The sequence below is a fragment of the Alligator mississippiensis genome, chromosome 2, assembly GCF_030867095.1.
Source record: "Alligator mississippiensis isolate rAllMis1 chromosome 2, rAllMis1, whole genome shotgun sequence".
NCBI lineage: Eukaryota > Metazoa > Chordata > Crocodylia > Alligatoridae > Alligator > Alligator mississippiensis.
Genome location: NC_081825.1, coordinates 60,389,839 through 60,409,033, shown reverse-complemented (window position 1 = coordinate 60,409,033; position 19,195 = coordinate 60,389,839). Strand labels below are relative to the sequence as shown.

At 40.2% G+C, this 19,195-nt stretch overlaps 1 protein-coding gene across 8 annotated transcripts in view; it reads left to right on the top strand.

Moving 5' to 3' along the window:
* CLOCK (clock circadian regulator) overlaps positions 1 to 19,195 on the top strand; it is a 119,089-nt gene that overhangs the window by 89,545 nt on the left and 10,349 nt on the right. For 6 of the 8 annotated variants that reach the window (XM_059721749.1, XM_059721751.1, XM_059721748.1 and 3 more), the window contains 11 exons: positions 3,829 to 3,911; positions 4,108 to 4,214; positions 5,230 to 5,377; positions 5,556 to 5,631; positions 6,341 to 6,482; positions 8,351 to 8,451; positions 9,476 to 9,565; positions 11,833 to 11,991; positions 16,549 to 16,755; positions 17,844 to 18,052; positions 18,450 to 18,720. In XM_059721749.1, the coding sequence (XP_059577732.1) occupies positions 3,829 to 3,911; positions 4,108 to 4,214; positions 5,230 to 5,377; positions 5,556 to 5,631; positions 6,341 to 6,482; positions 8,351 to 8,451; positions 9,476 to 9,565; positions 11,833 to 11,991; positions 16,549 to 16,755; positions 17,844 to 18,052; positions 18,450 to 18,720 (1,593 nt within the window). The remainder of the gene's footprint in view (positions 1 to 3,828; positions 3,912 to 4,107; positions 4,215 to 5,229; positions 5,378 to 5,555; positions 5,632 to 6,340; positions 6,483 to 8,350; positions 8,452 to 9,475; positions 9,566 to 11,832; positions 11,992 to 16,548; positions 16,756 to 17,843; positions 18,053 to 18,449; positions 18,721 to 19,195) is intronic. The other 2 variants (XM_059721750.1, XM_059721754.1) reach the window with 1 other exon arrangement.

The window sequence follows — 19,195 nt, the reverse complement described above, 5'->3', positions numbered from 1 at the left end:
CAACTGATGCCAATCCGTTAACCAATATTTAGTAACTACTGACATAAACCTTTTTTCTGCTTGTGTTTCTGTGTGTGTTATAAATGAAAAACACACGCTTCCTGCCTGCTTCAGCCCTTGGTGAGGAAGGTGGTGACCTCCTTATTCCCACACACGTCTCCCTCTCACCTGTGGCTCCTACCCGCAGCTGCATTCGGAGCCCCAGAGTACGCAGTGGGCAGTGTTCGGAGTCCCAGAGCACGCTGCTGCTTCAGTGTTGGTGAGCCCCATGCAGCTGAGGTCCTGTGGCTTCTAGGGAGAAGGCGCTTTTGCAAAGGCACCTGATGGAGCAGATTCTCTCTCATGCGGCGCCTTACCCTGTTTGCATGCAGCCCAATGTCTCCGTGCCAGTCCCGTGTGCGTAGCAGGGGCCTATGGTAGTGACAGCAGGAGCCAGTAACGGTCCTTTGTTGCTGAGCACAGTGTCCTGCGACCACTCCCCGGCACCCCCTCCCCTTCCTGCTGCTTGGTGGACCTGTAGTCCGCTATGGGCTTGGGCTGGCAGTGGGGTGCAGGAACTGGGCTGCACTCACCAAGGTGCTCCAGGCATGCTGCCATAATTATCGGCTACAACAATGAAAAAAAGCCGATAGCCGATTAATGTCATTTCTCTAAGAGCCAACTGATATATTGGTACACCCCTAATTATTTGTTCAAGTATAGCAACTGATTACTTATGCCAAGAGAGAATTCAGTCTATTCTAGATACTTGTAAATACTGCTGGTCTTACCCAAGAATGAGATGTTGCCTAGACTGCAGGGACATGTGACATACTACAAATATGTGAGTTAATATGCTAGATTACACACACTGCTTGTAGGGGGACTGAGATACAAATGTTAAGCACAACAGACATCAGGAAGTCATGCTGATTCACATACATATTCAAGCTCTGTTGTTCTTAGGCTTGTGGAAAAATTCAGTGAATGATTACAAGGTCTTTACTCACTTTGTTTCCAACAAATCTGGTAACAGATGCATTTATGTCAGAGTGTAGAGCCAAACTGGGAGGAAGGCAGATGTAATCGGGTGTGGTAGGTATTCCATCCCTAAAGAAAACTCCTGATGATTTGGGATTTTAAAATATGGCCATTGTATCAGTATGAATTTGTTACATCTTTGGCAGTGTGGGGTTGAAAGAAATAGTCTAGTTGTGGAACTTCTTGGAACCAGAAAAGTATCTCTTTCAAAAGCTTCCACATTCTAGTAGCTTGCAGTGTTCTTACAGACTTCATCAACATGGAGAACTTTAAGTGGTTTCTGAAAAATAAGTGAGATTCATTTTCAACAAATGTGAGTTCTCTGCCATTGATCTTTTTGCAACAAAAGCAAGTTTTGTTCAAAGGATGGTCAGAGCTTGGGCCGGCCTTCCGATACCATGAGATTTATGCTATGCTATGCACTCCCACCACTTGCGCTGATCACAAAGTATATCTTATGCCTAAAACGGGACTGTATCAAAATCATCCTGGGTCACCCCAGCCTGACCCGAACAACAATGGCACTCTGCCCTTCAGATGAAGATCATTCAGCTGTCTGACATAGTTGCTTATCTGCGATGTAGCTTCCACAAGATTATGAGCAGATCCTACACTCTAACCTCAGAGCCTTCGTTTCTCAGTTTTGATCTTGAGCAGCTTTTGATCTTTGAGAGGGTTGCTTTTAGAAAACAAAACGTTTTAGAATGCCAAAAAATAGGAAAAACTGTTCTAGAGTGTGCTTTATGGCCAAATAAAAATTATTTACCCTTTGAATTTCTTATTGATTTTGTTCCTTCTCTTGAGGATTCGTTTTAAGCTCCAGAGCTCTTTAGCTCCACGAGGTTGCTTTCAGCAGTCATTTCAGCAATCCACACTCTCCAGTCCAGTAACATTCCATTTTTTTGCACTCTGTGATTGAGACTTGTTTGGTTTTTTTTTTAAAGGTCTTATCAGAATATTCCCTTCCATGGAAGGATCCAGTCCCTCCATGAGACTTAAATCTCTTACTTGTGATGCTTAAGAATCTCCTTTAAAACTTATGATAGCTGTATTTTTTTTCTTGACTGCCAAACTATTGCTGCAAAGGTAGCCTACTGATTGCTACAGGTTCAGCAACAAACAAGAAAATTTTAAGCTTTTGTTTTAGCTTCAGCATCTATGGAACTCTTCAAAGCCTGAGACCTTCACACTATATTGTCTCCAGAGTGGTTTTGGACTTCCATCTCATTCAGACAATTCACTTAATCTCTTTCTTTTTCTTTACACATTGGACATCTGGAGGTGAGGAGATGCTATGTATATCAGATGTAAACAGAACCCCCTTTTTTTTACATTCACAAAATAAAGGACTTTAGAGAAAATTGGTGCTGCGGTTGATCTTCAAATAGATTTTGCTGCTCCGTCAGCAGGAATACTGCTTGCAAATTGCATACAAGTGGAATATAGATGCACACAAGCACTTGGACAAAGAAAGAAGTTCCTTATTCCTATGATAACTGTTGTTCCTCGAGAGTTTTTTGTATACTTCCTTTGATTTGTTCTCCTTTTCTGTCCTTGGAAATCCAGCACCATAACATTTCCAGTGCAACAGAATTGGGTTGGATTGAGGTGATTTATACCCTAACAAGAGGCATGAGGTCAGGCAAAGCACCTTGAGCATCCTGGAGGTATTACTACCAACAATCTAGGATTTGGGTGCCCTGGTACATGCATACCTACAAGCAGATTGTACGTGTGCACGAAACATCTTGAAAAGCAAGTTAAAATAGAAGTAAATAACAATTTCTTTGTCCTGCAGTTTGTTGCAGAAAACATAGCATCAGCTATGTATAGTGCATCTCTGTGCCACTGAATCAGATGACATACAATATGCTATGTAATACACTGTATTTACTCAAATGTAAAATAAGTCTGTCCTCCCCCCAACCCCATTCCCCCAAATCAACATGGAGAAAAAAAGCCCTGTGTCTGATAGCAGAAAACCCTGCCCCCCCTATTAAATACATTGTCTATCATTAAATTTCTGCTAGATTTGAGTTCAGTCATGGAAATCAAATGGGAAGTTGATTGAATATAGACCATGCTGAGTATGCCCATAAAACACTTGGCCTACATTGGGCAAGCACTCCAATAGAAACCCCTTCTTTACTTTTCTTTTTTTTTTTTTTTTGGTTACCTTTAAAAAAACAAAACAACAAACAGGTACTTGCTTCCCCAGGAGTTAACTGGCACTGGGCCTGGAGGTACTGCAGTACCAAGCCTGTACCAGGAGACCAGAGCAAACCTGACACCCTCTCTTTGGTGCCAAAAATGCTGGATCTTAGCCAAAAGGCCAAGGTGCTGATGGAAACCTGTGTGTGCGCTCATGCTTGTGCAGGCCTTAAACAAACAAAACAAAACAAAAAACAGGTGGGTAGAATTGGACCAGTCTGTCCTGTACCTCATCTGCATATCAAATTTTGGAGGGTCCGAGGACTTGTGACAAGAACACTTGGTTCCAGTCAAAGTGGGGAGCTAATTAGCACATGGGGGGGGGGTCCTGTTGTAAGGCCCTGTCCCCAGATAACTTGCTTTAATTCAATTGTTCTTTCAAACCCTGAGTTACTACACTTCCAGCCTGTTGTGAGCAAGAATAGATTCTGGTTTTGTGTACATCTTAATGAATAAAAACAATTTTACTGCCTGAAAATAAGAGGCACTATTTTACATTAATCTGTCTGCTGTATACTAATTTGATTTTGAAAGAGATTTGACATTAAAAGAGCAGTTTTAAGAAAGAGACATCACATCTTTTTCTTTTTTTTTAAGGAAATGTGTACTGTTGAAGAACCCAATGAAGAGTTCACATCCAGACACAGCTTAGAATGGAAGTTTCTGTTCTTGGATCACAGGTGCTATCCCTTGTGATGAATATTACATACTAACATTCTAATTTTAATTTTTAGAGTTCACTGATTAGCATTAACTATTTAGAGCCAGGATCTAATTTTTATAAACATTATTTTTTTTAAGAGAACACAAACTAGATTGTAATTGGACTGAATTTTGTTTGTGTGAAAATAAAATAATAATTTCTGTATTAACTAGGGCGCCTCCAATAATAGGCTATTTACCATTTGAAGTTCTGGGGACATCAGGCTATGATTATTATCATGTGGATGACCTAGAAAATCTGGCAAAATGTCACGAACACCGTAAGTGAATGTTAAAACACTGCTACAAAAAATGTAAACATTTATTATAAGTTTTGTGGAAGCCCTGTTTAATCATTGAGTTGAGTGGAGAGCACCAGGTGGTGTCAGAAATCCTTTATCATTCTGTCTCATGGTAAAGTCAGCTGTAGCAGTAAAAATTTGTATTACAAACTTGCTTAAATTTTATTCCTGTACATTGCTAATTTTAAAATGGTAATGGACAATGTTTTTTGTGTTTAAAATTATGTAACTTAAATTTAATTTAAAAGTCCAATTGTGGTGTCAAGATTCCTAGTCAAAGTATTCAAATAAATTATGAAAATTTTCCTTCTACTTCTTTGAGAGTTTAATTTTTAACGTTTTTTCAGTTTTCCTCTCGTCTGACCCTCCTTTCCTGTTGTTAGCTTTATTTCTTTACTTTTTTCTCTCCCACTTTTTTCATTATCTATATTGCTCACTCATCCTCTTCCTTCTTCTCAATTTCCCTTGTCTCCTTACATTCATTATAAAAACCCTTTTATCTACAGAGTGAGTCCAACATGATTCCTAGAATCCAGAGGAAATGAGAAATGAATAAAATCTGAGTACAAGTCTGATAAGAGTACTATCAAAATTTTGTTTCTTGGCAGATGTCAGGATTTTCCTGTGTATAATATTAAATAAAAATTTAATAAGTGGTAATAAGTGTTCAGAAAATGTGCTGATGGAAATTTCTTCATTTTAGCTAGTGTTCCTTGTAAACTTAGACTTTTAAAAAATTACATTAAAATTACTTAGAGAATTCCTCTCTTAGTGTTACAGATTCCCCGTTAAATCTGGTGCCGTTTGCAATGCTTATTAAAAAGAACTACTCTTTTTTCAGCTTGTTTTTAGTTATTATAATACTATTAGCCAGATATGAGCTAATAGTAATATAAATCTTATTTTTTAATGCTGTGTAATATAAATCTTTGAGTTATTAGATTACAATTCACATGGTATGTAAAGTAAAGAGGTCTTATTTTATATCTTTCAGTAATGCAATATGGGAAAGGAAAGTCATGCTATTACAGGTTCCTGACAAAGGGGCAACAGTGGATTTGGCTACAAACCCATTACTATATTACTTATCATCAGTGGAATTCCAGACCAGAGTTTATTGTCTGTACACACACTGTAGTAAGGTAATATTTTAACTGCTAAGTAGTTCTTCTAAATAAATGGTAATTGTATTGCTGACATTTGTTAGAAATTAAGAGAGCAAGATGGTATGAAACTTCCTGACCTACATTTTGTTATGGGAGCAAAGCAACATGAACTTTTAGAGGAAATAATGTAAAAATTGTGTTTGCCTTTCTATAGCTATGCAGAAGTTCGAGCAGAAAGAAGGCGAGAACTTGGTATTGAAGAGTCTCTTCCAGAGATAACAGCAGATAAAGTGAGCTTCCCAGCATCTTTTATATGCTTTCTGTTCTTTCTTCTGTAGGTTTTAAATTTGTTTTTATTCTGACTGGAATAATGTTTGGTTTATGCTATTAACAATATATATTTAAAATGTAGAATATTATTTAATGCTGAAGAGGACATAGGAGAATAATTGTTTCACAATATTCCACCTTGGATTTCTTTTTCTTTTTACTGTATATAAATATGCAGTACATGGGGCCTGGTTCCCAGGCCAAATTTCTAGACCCCTATGGGCCAGATCCAGCCTGCAGGGCTGTCAGTTGAACATTACTGGCCTAAAGACAATACTGCTTCTGCCAGAACACTCACCCAACATGATTTTTTCTTCATCCAAAAGACATAGTGTAGTTGGGTAGGAATCATTTTCTTAAAGGAGAAGGAAGACAGTGTTGTAACACAGGACTGCTGGCATAGTACCTAGATCTTACAAGATTTGTCTTGTATGTTTTGGGGTTTTCATGGCTTTGCCTGAGATTTGCTTCACCTGGAGACAGACCCCTAAAATGGAAATTATATAAACTTCCAGAGAATGAAAAGGATATTTCCCCTTCTGCAGGTTTACCTGTGAAAACTGTTGAATTTCTCCCAGATTTTCTTAAAATTGGGTATAAGTGTTTGCTGACTGTAATAGCTGTGTGCTGAACCACCCAATAAAACCATTGTTATTTGCACTTCTTCAGAGTCAGGACTCTGGGTCTGACAATCATATAAATACAGTAAGTCTCAAAGAAGCTTTGGAAAGATTTGATCGCAGCCCCACACCTTCTGCTTCCTCCAGGAGTTCAAGGAAATCTTCTCATACTGCAGTCTCAGATCATTCATGTAAGCATTTAACACTGAAAACAGCACTGTCTTTTTACTTCTCTACTCTTTAGGTTTTATTGTTTTTATTAAATTCATATGTTGTATAGTTTTAAGCAGTTTAATTTTGAAATTTCTCTTAGAAGCTCATCTGTTATTACTATGGTAGCTTGATGCCACTTCTGTACTACAAGATTGACATAGAAAATTGTATTTTTATTAGAGGTGCACCAATATATTGGTGCCATATAAAATTGGCACTGATAAAAGGAAAATTAACATTATCGGCTTTTTGTGGCTGGTGTAGCCGATAATGCACCGATAAATATAATATGTCTTCTGGCCGAGGCCCCCAGACACCGTGCGTATGCACACGGCTGCACACAGCTGGGCAGCGTGGAGAGCAGTAGGGGTGTGCAAAAAGGGCCATATTCAGTTTGGATCCCGATTCAGCCTAAATTCGATTTGTTGATTCGGATCACTGTCTCAGTTCAATTTAGCCAAATCCAAATCCGAAGATTTGATGCTGGTTCAGAGAATCAGCGATTTGGCCAGAGACACAGCTTTAAATATTTCTTCTACATACTTTGAGGTACCAGCCATGGCTCATGAAAGCTGCAATGCTGGGGCAGATGGAGCATCCCACAGGAGCATGGGGGCATGCCCCCTGCTTGCTTGGCAATGGATACCCCCTCCTCTCTTCCCCCCCCCACCCTCCTGGCTCAGCGATTGGCTGTGGAAGGACCCCGGGTGTCCCCGTCCTCAATCCAGGAGGCACCAGCATGGGGGGTGAGGAGGGGTCCCCCACATGCTCCCCGGCAGACCTGGACTGGAAGTGCTTCTGGTCTGCTTCCGAGTCCGCTGCCAGGCACACTGGGGACCCCTCCCACACTCCCATGGGATGCTCCATCTGCCCTAGCATCTCAGCATTCACGAGCTGCCTGGTACTGTAAGTTATGCAGAAAAAACATTTAAAGCTGTGTCTGTGTCTGAATCATTGAATCTCTCTGAATCGATTTGGAGGATTCCGATTCAATTCGGAGAGATTAAAAGGTCTCCTGATTCAATTCAAATTCGGAAATTCGGCTGCTGAATTGGGCTGAATCTCTGCCAAATCGAATTAGTGACCAAAGCTTTGCACAGGCCTAGAGATCAGTGCCCTGCAGCTAAGTCTGTGGAGGGGAAGAAGCATGGGGGAGGGAGATGGTATTGGGGAGGGGGCAGATCGAGGTCTCCATGGTGAGGGAGGGGCTGAGGCTGGGTGGTGAATGGGACCCTGGCAGAGTAGGTCAGAGCCATGTGTGGCTTATCCAGGGGATCAATGTTCTGGTGCTTAAAAATGGCAGCGGAGGTGCCTGAACTAAAGCTTATTTGATGAGCTTTAGTTCAAACACCCCTGCCACCATTTTTAAGTCCCAAAACACTGTTCCCCTGGACAAACCTCCCATGGCTCCATCCCGCACCTGCCTCTGCCCCTGCCCCACTCCCTCCCTCACTGTGGTGGCCTCGATCTGCCCCTTCCATTCCCCTTCCCCTCCACAGACTTACCAGCAGGGCACTGCTCTCCACGCTGCCCAGCTGCATTCCTGTAAATCGGCTACTGGATCGGTATCAGCCGATATGCTGATCAGCTATCTGTATTGGCCAAGAAAATCTGTATCAGTACACTCTTAATTTTTATATTTTGTCCAAACAAGATGCCCTTAGAATGTCTGATATCAAAATAAAATCTTGTTTCATACTATCAGGTTATACAATTATTTGAAATATATTTTTAGAACTGAACCCCTTGATGTCTTGATTTGAAACTGAATTCCTAGATTTGAGGATAGAGTTGCAGGTTCAGTATGATCAACAGTGTCTCTTTGCCTTTACATTGATCATCTCAGCAACACCAACAAAAATGACAATGGACACTAGCACCCCTCCAAGACAAAATTTATCTGGCCATGAAAAGACTACACAAAGAAGATCATCACTTACTAGCCAGGTAACTCTTTAGAGAAGCATCTCTACATTAAAATCTAATGTTTTCATTTGTTGAAGATCCTAGGTTTTGCGGTTTCTTTTTTCTAGAGTTTGAATAGTAAGTACATGCATTTTCAGTCAGGGTAACAAAACTATTTGTGTTTACATTTAAAACATAAGAGGACTGTTCACAAAGGTGGGCATATACCTAAAATGTTTTCAGGATTGAGGTCTTAAATCTGTTTTTATTCTCCTGTAATTTTTCATGCAGTAGGTATATTAAAGCTTTTTAAAAGTTATATAGTTCCTGCTTCTCTGGTAATAATAGAAAATGAAAACGAGCCATTTTTCATTAGCTATTTGTACCCCAATTCAGTTGCATAAGGTGGTTGTGTTTCAAAGGAACTTTTAGTATTTAAAGTGTCAATTTATTTTTACAGTAATCATTATCAATTAAACATTGAAAACAAATAAGTGTCTTTGCCAGTCTTGCAAATAACATTTCTACATCACTGCAGTTCTAAAATTCCTTTTCCCCCCTTATTTATGTTTGTTTTCTTTTGACATAGTTCTCAACAAGGAAATTCATGTAATCAGTTGAACGTTCATATTCATACTGCTGCATATTTCCAAATATTGCAGGGAACATTTATTTCTTAAATGATTTCCTCCTAAAATATTAAAGCATATAAACGTCCTGTAGGGGTGTAGGTTGTAGCCATGTTGGTCTAAGGACACAGGCAGACAAGGTTCTTTGGGTGAATCTGATGTATTTTACTAGACCAACTTAAATAGTTGGAAAAAAATTTCTTAGCAAGCTTTAGGGTTTTTTTTAAAACTCTTCATCAGGGTGGGGAAGCCTCTGCAGTTGGTATGTGCTCTTCAGATTGACCCAAAGAACCTTGTATGCCTATAAACATTCTAAGCCTTTTTTAAAAGAAAATTTATACTTTTTGCCTTCTTGAAATTGATGGTTTCCCTGAAATTATTTCCTCAAAGTGTGGCATGCATTGTACTGATTATTGTGATATACATTTAAATTGCAGTCTTTAAGCTCTCAATCTGCTGGACAACCATTAGCACAGCCAATGATGTCTCAATCTGCATCTTTACAGATCCAGCCAGGCATGTCCCAGGTATGGATATTTATTCATAAAAATATGCCAGCTTACTGACCAGCTTTTTCAGCAAAAAATCAAATTTAGGTTCAGAGGATTAAAGATCTTTCTTACTAAATTAGCTCTGATGGAAGTGTATTTTATTCAAAGCACCTTAATTTCCATTCTGTTACTTTCCTCTGTATAGGAATAATTAACTTTACCTGAAAAAAAAACCATGTTCCATTGATTTTTTTTTTTTTTTTATGGCTACAAATAATTGTTTTTGCAGTTTGTCATTTTGATATAAAAGTACTTGGTTTTCCAAAAGATCCCTATGCCCAAATGAAAAATTACTAGCGCTAAAAAGCAGTTTAAAAAAAATCTTTCCCTTAATATACCAGAGTTCAATACTCAATTCATCCTCTTTCAGATTTGTGAGGGGGATGAGAGACTTGCAATGAAGTGGTATGATGATAGGGATCTATTCAGTAAGAAACAACTAATGTAAGGAGTTTGGGCATTAGATTATGAAAACAGATTATTATAGATATGACACAGGTTTGAAAGGTATGTGCTGGTTAAATGCAGTAGAAACAAAAGTGAAAGTGATGTGTTTGTTTTATATGTTGATGATTCCATAGCCTGTGGAGAAATAAGAAAGCATAATATGAATAAAATAATCTGAGTTCAAATTGCTTTAGGGAAGGATAGGAGGCATATCTGGGATTGAGTCTGGATGTAGATACAGGTCCCTAATGTTAGTGTTACACTTCATGTGAGTATTTGTGGGAGACTTCCACTTCCCAGATACAGATTTGATGACAGATGCTCCTTGTAATGACAGGATACAGTGGGGCTGGGGCTGGTCAGTTATTTAAAAAATAAGAGCTTGTGCTATTTTAGACCAGATTTTGGTAAATAGCAAGAATGTTAACAAAGAGGTGGTCATAAAAAAAAAAGTGATACAGAGTTAGTTCAGTTTAAATGAAGGGTCTACAAGTCTGTAACTAAGGGTTTTGATTTCAAAAGGGCACACTTAGAATTTTAGGGAACCAGGTAATGAAGCAAATAGGACTGAGAAGTGAGAGATTTAAATGTAGAAGGGGCTTGGAAGTTCTTTAACTAAAAAATGCAAAAATTATCTGTATCTTAACTCAGGAAAGTGGGGAAGTACTTGATGGAAGGGTCTCCAAACCAGACTAGATAAATTATTCCAAGAGGATTTTAGGATAAGCAGAGAGTCCAAAAGGAGGATGGAGAAGGTTTTGAATCAGGAAAGAATCCTGTATTTAACACATGAGAAAATGCAGGGATAACATGAAAATAGTTATGAAGTCAGGCTGAGTTAGGCCTAGCAGCATAAATTTAAATAGCAAATGGCTCTTCAATCAGACAATTTAAAGGGAGAACCAGGAAAGAACAAGTATGGTCATTATGCAGTAGTAAATTAAAGATGATATAGGTATGACCCAGAATGTAAATTAATGTTTTGCCTCACTTTTTAGTAAGGAAATGATGTGAAATGGGAGAAGACAGATCAATAATGTGAAGCAGGGCATGGAAATGGAAAATTTCACATCCAGGGTGGAAACAAGACTCCAAATGTTCTTAAGACAGGGAAATTGAATGATGATTGATTGATTTTTTGCCCGCCCTGTAGGCACTGTTGGGACAGAAACCTTGCTTATCTGTAGGGATCCTGGTTTTCTCTGATAAAAAAAAAAATCCCCAATTTCTGGATTTAAAAAGTAACCCCAAATCCACCTTTTTCTATGATTAAAATGAAAGGTCACTAATACATAGATGCATATATAGTGGTGTTTCATTTTAATCATGGAAAAATATGGATTTTGGGTTACTTTTTTAATCTGAAAATTGGGATTTATTATTAGAGAAAACCAGGATCCCTGCTTATCTGAAACACTGCATGCTGATGGGCAAAGTCATCTGATGCTATCTATCTTGAAGGATATACAATTGAGTGTTTTTTCTCATTCAGGATGCATATGATGCCTAACTAATAATTAGGGCTTTCTTTTGTGAGGGTGGGGTTATTTGAGCACAAGCCAGCTTCTTTTGCTTTTGAGTTTTCCTTAGCAGGCAGTCAATCTAATATTAAATCTACAAAGTGCTTATATCTACACATTGTTCCTTGAGCCTGCAACAGATGATGTGCCTGTAGCATGATACTAGGTGGGGCTTGACTTTTGCTGCTGTTATGGAGGGGTTAGTTTTATCTTTTTGCAGATAAAAGTGAATATGTTTCTGATTTAAGTTTTTTAAACCTATGCCTGGCACTGCAGCCTATGTTTCAGTTTTCAGCTCAGTTAGGAGCTATGCAGCACCTGAAGGACCAATTGGAGCAAAGAACGCGAATGATAGAGGCAAATATTCATCGACAGCAAGAAGAGTTGCGGAAGATTCAAGAACAACTTCAACTGGTCCATGGTCAAGGACTTCAGGTGGGTTACGGTTGAATTAAACATAGACCCAGAGTGAAACTCAGGCAGTTCTTAAGCATCTATATTACAGTTATAGCCTCAAAATCCTTTTTCAGTCACCCTCTAAACCTGGAGATGCCCAAGTTTGTAGACAGTGAAACTTTTAACATTAAATTTCCCCATGGGAGGCACTTCCTGTAGCACTTAGCTCTGGAAAAAGCTAAAATACTAAAGCCCTGGAAATGAGTAGGACTTATTAGGCACTCATGTCCTTAGCATTTACTTCTAGCTTTTCTCCAGTTAGGGATGCTGCCTTTTGTGAATACCATTTTGGGAGGCCTAACTCTTTCCATGTATGGTTTATGAAACAACATGTCTAAAGCTATAACTATACTTTGGGGAATGCTGCTGTTTTAACTAAGGGCATTTTTCCATGTGCTCTAGGTTTGAGGGGGTAGGGGCACTCTAATTAACACACCTGGAGGGTCTCATGTATTAGTGTTTCCATGCTTCAAAATAAGCAGCAGAAGCACTTTATCTAAGGCTCATCAAACGAGCTTTAGTTAAAGCGCTCCTGCTGCCATTTTGAAGCATGGGGATACTGATATACAAGACATGGAGGCTGGCTTGAGCGTAGTAATTGCCATGCTCCAGCAGACTTGATTAATTTAATCTGCTCCAATGCACTGTAATTACAACGCATTGGAGCAGCCTCCAGGCTCTTGTACAGGCAGCCCAAGACAGCTGGAGCCCCAGGAATAGAAGCAGGCAGAGCTATTCTCACATGAGGATTTTGCTAGGAGAGCTTATATCAGCTACAGGGCACTACCTTTTCATACCCTTAGCCAGCAGTCCTGCAGGCAGAGCTTTGTAATGCAGTTAAGTTCTGTGGATTTTACTGCAAGCACCTAAAAGCTAAGCACTTCGACATTGAGTGCCATATCATTTGAGATCTCTTTGTGGATGTAGGCCTATTCTTTTCCCTAGTGGATGCCTCTACATGAGATGCTTTACTGCACAGCAGACTCATTTTCTGCGTAGTAAAGCATTGCCATCTATACGTGCATGGCAGTTAGGACACAGTAGACTAATGTACTGTGCTGCGGGTAGTCCCATTAGATACAAGTGGTATCTGACAGTACAGTAAATTACTGTACTTAAATGCGCATGTAGACAGTGATATTAGGATTTGCTTACTCTGGCTCAAATTGAGCTGAAGTATATTCAGTCACGTTAATTGTATGTGTAGACACTGGAGGTTCACTGATACATTGGTTCGATATCGGATTGGTACCGATATAAAGAAAATTGTCTATATCTATAATATGCCCTGCCATGACCCTTTCCCCCTACCCCCTTCCACCCCACCGGACTTACCATCTGGAGACAACTGTATCTCTATCAATGCACCCCTAGTAGACACTCCCAATGATTCCAAAATATAAGTGAATTCTATCAGTTTTGTCAAAACTGGGTAGTATCTGGAAAACCCTTCTTTATAGATTTTTTTGCCCCATTTTGTCAATTTCTAGGGAATCAGGTGTCCTTTCTATGTACAGAACTGGTAGAGCGAAGTACTATAGTTATATTTCCATTGTTTATCTTTATTTCACTAAACTACTAGTGATACTAGGAATAGAAAAATCAGCAGTGGCTCAATGTCTACTTGGGAGGAGGTATTAAGTGGGACTCTGTAGGAGTCTGTTCTGGGTCCAGTTTTGGTTGATATTTTCATTAATGATTAGATGATGGGACTGAGTGCACACTTAATAAATTTGTGGATGTCACTGAGTTGGGTGCAGTGGCAGACACTCTGGAGGGCAGGGCTAGGATGCAGAATGACCTGAATAGAATGGAAAAAAGGTCTGCAATCTGTGAGATCAAATTCAAAAGGACAAGTACAAAGTCCTGCACTTGGGACAGAATAATTGCATGCACAGGTACAGACTGGAGTATGACTGGCTAATGTGCAGTATTGCAAATAAGGACCTAGGTTTATAATAGACCAGGGGTTCCCAGACTGTGGTACACATACCTGTAGGGATACACAAATCATCTCTGGGTGGTATGCGAGAGAAATTGTGTAATGGTGGATTTAATTTTCATTATAATAATAATTGCCATTTAAGGGGTTAAAATATAAAACATAGGCTGGTAGGGGTATGCAGGCAGCTGGTAAATCTGGAAGAGAGGGTATGCAATGAGAAAAAGTTTGGAAACCTCTGCAGTATACCATAAGCTGAATATGAGCTGACAATCAGTGTGCTGCTGTTGCGCAAAAAAAAAAAAAGAGCAAGCCAATAACATACTGGATTGTATTAACAGGAGTGTCACATGCAAATCAAGGCATGTGATTCTTCTGCTCTGTTCAGCACTGATGAAGCCTTACCTGGAGTATGGTGTCTAGTTTTGGGCCCCATACTTCAAGAAAGATGTGGACAGACTGGAAAGAGTCTAGTGCAGAGCAAAAAACCCCCATGATTAGAATCCTGGAAGGACCTAGTTAGGGAACTTATGGAGGGGCTGGATGTGTTTAAATCAGCAGGTCCAGATGCTCTCCACCGTAGGGTGCTGAGGGTATTGGCAGGGGTCATTGTGGGGCCCCTGGCATGGCTTTACGAGCATTTGTGGTGCTCTGGCCAGGGGCCAGAGGACTGGAAAAAAGGCTAATATGGTCCCCATTTTCAAAAAAGGGAGGGAGGAGGACCCAGGTAACTATTGGCCCATTAGTCTTACCTCGGTCCTGGGGAAGCTCTTTGAGAAAGTTATCCAGGAGCACATCTGTGAGGGACCAGCAGGGGAGAGTATACTCAGGGGCAACCAACATGGGTTCAGTAGGGGCAGGTCGTGTCAGACCAACCTGATTGCCTTTTACGATCAGGTCACAAAATCCTTGGATGCAGGTGTTGCAGTGGACATAGTCTTTCTGGAATTTAGGAAGGCCTTTGACACTGACCCCATTCTCATTAAAAAAACTAGGAGACTGGCATCGATGCCTACACAGTCAGATAGTTCACAAATTGGCTAGAGGGCCGCACCCAGAGAATGGTTGTGGACGGGTCATTTTCAACCTGGAGGGATGTGGGCAGTGGAGTCCCCCAGGGCTCAGTCCTCGGTGTTCAACATCTTTATCAGCAACTTGGACGAGGGGGTGAAAAGCACCTTGTTCAAATTTGTGGACGACCCTAAGATGTGGGGAGAGGTGGGCACACTAGAAGGGAGGGATAGGCTGCAACTAGATCTGGACAGGTTACAGGGGTGGGCGGATGAGAATAGGATGGATGGGATCAATACCGACAAGTGCAGGATACTGCACCTAGAGAGAAAGAACCAGCAGCATACCTATAGGCCGGGGAACTCCCTTCTTGTCAGCAGAGAGGCAGAAAGGGATCTTGGAGTCACTGTTGATTCCAAGATAAACATGGGCCAACAATGCGAGAACAGTCAGTAAGGCTAACTTCACCTTGTCATGCATCCACACATGCATCACGAGCAGGTCCAAGGAGGTGATCCTCCCCCTCTATGCGACACTGGTCGGGCCACAGTTGGAGTACTGCGTCCAGTTCTGGGTACCACACTTCAGGAGGGATGTAGACAGCATTGAGAGGGTCCAGAGAAGGGCCACTCATGTGGTCAGGGGGTATCAGGGCAGGCTCTACGAGGAGAGGCTACAGGACCTGAACCTATTCAGCCTCCACAAGAGAAGGCTGAGAGGGTATCTGGTGGCCATCTATAAACTTACTGGGGGGGACCAGCGGGGAATGGGAGAGGCCCTGTTCCCCCCTAGCACTACCAGGAGTAACTAGGAATCACGGCCACAAGTTGATTGAGAATAGATTCAGGCTAGACATCAGGAAGAACTACTTCACAGTCAGGGCAGCTAGGATCTGGAACCAACTTCCAAGGGAAGTGGTGCTTGCTCCTACCTTGGGGGTCTTCAAAAGGAGGCTAGACAGCCACCTAGTTGGGGTCATATGATCCCAGGATTCATTCCTGCCCATGGCAGGGGGTCGGACTCGATGATCTGCTCAGGTCCCTTCCGACTCTAACAACTATGAAACTACTATGACTTACAAGGAAAAGCTGAAAGAGGTAGGGTTATTTAGTCTGGAGATGAGAAGACTGGATGGCAGATTTGATAATAGTCTTCAAATACCTGAAGGGTGATTACAGAGAGAATACAAATGGACTTTTATTTGTGGCTGTAGGGAACAGTAGTAGAAGAAATGGACTCAAGCTGCAGCAGAGGAAATTTAGGTTGGAGGTTAGAAGGACCTTTCTGAATATGAGGGTAGTCAAGCATTAGAACAGGCTACATAGAAAATTGTGGAATTTCTACCCTTGGAAATTTTCAAGAACTGGTTAGACGGACACTTTGCTGGAATGTCTTGTCAGAGATGATTAGACATGCTCAAGAGACTAAATGAACCTCCAACCCTACTTTTCTATGATCCTAAGGTTCACAGTCAGGAATCTTACTGGAGGATTTTTAATATATCATATTAAAGATGTTTACTAATAGTTCAAACCACCAGTAGATTTTATTTTTTTTTAACTAATTTGTGGATTTTCTTAAAGATGTTCTTGCAGCAATCACCTCCTGGACTAAACTTTGGTTCTGTGCAACTTACTTCTGGAAACTCTTCTAACCTTCAGCAGCTGACACCAATAAATATGCAAAGTCCGGTTGTTCAAACTAATCAAATTCAAGGAGGAATGAATACTGGGCATATTAGTACTCAGCATATAATACAGCAACAGCCTTTGCAAAATACTGTAACACAGGTAACGTTTGTCATAAATGCCTATACTGAGCAGAACTGAAACTGATAGGCCTGCCTAGAGAGTGTTGGATAGAGAATTTCCATTAGTCAGTGAAACTGTGTGTGCAACAAACACAGGTTTCATGTCTTCAATGTTTATGGTAGAAATATTTATCCTTTTCCATATTTTGCATTTTTCCTTTTTAGTAAAATTCTGAAGTGTAAATGGTCAATAGCAACTAGCTCTGCATCAGTCTTCAGCCTAGTCACTCTTTCTTTTTATGTGGAATTTTCACTTAGCTTAGGAACTTGGTTTAAAATAGGAAAATATTGAAATGCCCCATGGTTTGGTAGGAGACAGTAGAGGCAGTGGGTAGTACTTGGACCTAGCTTAAACCTTTTTTTTTTTTTAAAGCTAGATTTAAATTTAATGGTGCCTTTTTGAATATATGCTTTTAAAATTTGAAAACAAATTATAGTAGTTTAAAAAATACGTTGAATTTTACAATTTTAGTCACTGATCATTTCAGCTTTATTGTTAGGGAGTTTTGTGTGATTCTAGAGTCCTGAGATTTACATTCATATTCCCATGTATCTCCACTTTCAAAGACCTTTTGGCACATGGAAAGGGTTGGAAAATGTAGCAGGAGGTGGCAGAGGAGACATACCAGTTACCATCTCAGTAAAAAAGAACTTCCACCAACCAAAGTTTGTGTTAAAGGTTTGCAAGCTGGCCTCTGCTAAGCAAGAGACGCTGCAGTTTTCCATATGTGTAAGAGAGGAACCATACTTTTGAAGAAGAACCAAGGGACTAGGAGTCAGGAACTCTTGGGTTCTACCTGGCCATGCTGCTTACTTGTTATAGCCTTGGAGAAGTCATTTCACCCATGCTCAGTCATCTATAAAAAATAGATTAATATAGGTTTACAAAGCTGGGAGGAGGGCTATAAGAATTTTTACAGTACTGCATAGGAACTTTTATCATTAACAGTTATTATTTATTTTTATGGCACATGTATTTATACCTTCAAAGTAAATTATTTCTCTGTAATAATTTTTATATGTTTACAATTCAATTAACTAATTTATAAAATTATTTTGCTTTTTTAGCATAATCAACCAAATGTACTTAGCGGACACAATCAACAGACTTCTCTCTCCAGTCAATCACAGAGCACGCTTTCGGCCCCCTTGTATAACACTATGGTGATTTCTCAGCCAACAACAGGAAATGTTGTCCAGATTCCATCAAGCTTACCACAGAACAATAACCAGAGTGCTGCAGCCGTAACCACTTTCACACAAGATAGACAGATCAGGTAACAACCAAGGAAAAGTTCATTCAAATGATTTTGCTAGAATTCCACATCTTCAAAAAGAGAGAAATTGCACCAAGAAGTTCATAAAGTTTTTTTAGCTTTGACATGTATTTATATAAATGTAGTCAGAAAACCAAATTCAACTCAAATTATGTTCTTGTCTCCCTGTTTAAACCAATGACATTATAGGAGGCTGTGAAGGGCTCTTTGGGATAAGCATCTAGCCTATTACGTTTTGAATTTTTGGGAAGGACAGGTTCATCTTGAATGACACTTTTCAGTAGTAGAGTTGGTGTTTACATAACAAGATCAGCATCTGAAATTCACCCAGGTTAGCTGACAGTGAATTTCTGCCAGACTAAGCTAACTTCACCCTGTCATGTCTTTCCTTTAACAGGTTTTCTCAAGGTCAGCAACTTGTAACAAAATTAGTCACTGCCCCTGTAGCATGTGGAGCAGTAATGGTACCAAGCACTATGTTTATGGGGCAGGTGGTGACAGCCTACCCTACTTTTGCTGCACAACAGCAACAGGCACAGACGTTATCAATTGCTCAACAGCAGCAGCAGCAACAACAGCAAGGTCAGCAAGAGCAGCAACAGCAGCTCAGTACAGTTCAGCAGCCAGCTCAGACTCAGCTGGCCCATCATCCCCATCAGTTCTTACAGGTAATGTAGCACTTCAGGAATTCTTGAGGAGGCACATATCTGAAAGTTCAATGTCAACGTACATTACAAACCTATTGTCCGGAAATTGATTGTTCTGGTTGGTAGCCTTCTCTCCGAGAAGAAATTTTGTGCAGAGTGAAGTTATTTCAAAGACCTTACTCTGAATCATTTGTAATCTTCATGTTCAAAAGAACTACAGTTTGGGAGACACTGAGTTTTTTCTTAATCTACATACCACTAAGACAGAAACAGGAGAAAAAGTAAGTCAGTAAGGACAGGAAAATTGCTCTGATTATAGTAGTGATCGAGGGCTGACCAAGAATGGGTCATGTTATTGTAAATGTAGTTGGTCCCTGCTCTTAAAAGGGTACACTTTAAATCAGAGGTCAGCAACATTTTTGAGTGGCAGGCTGCTGCTTGTGACTAAGCTGGTGCTATGGACTGCCAATCCACCTTGCCATTTTGAGTCACCACC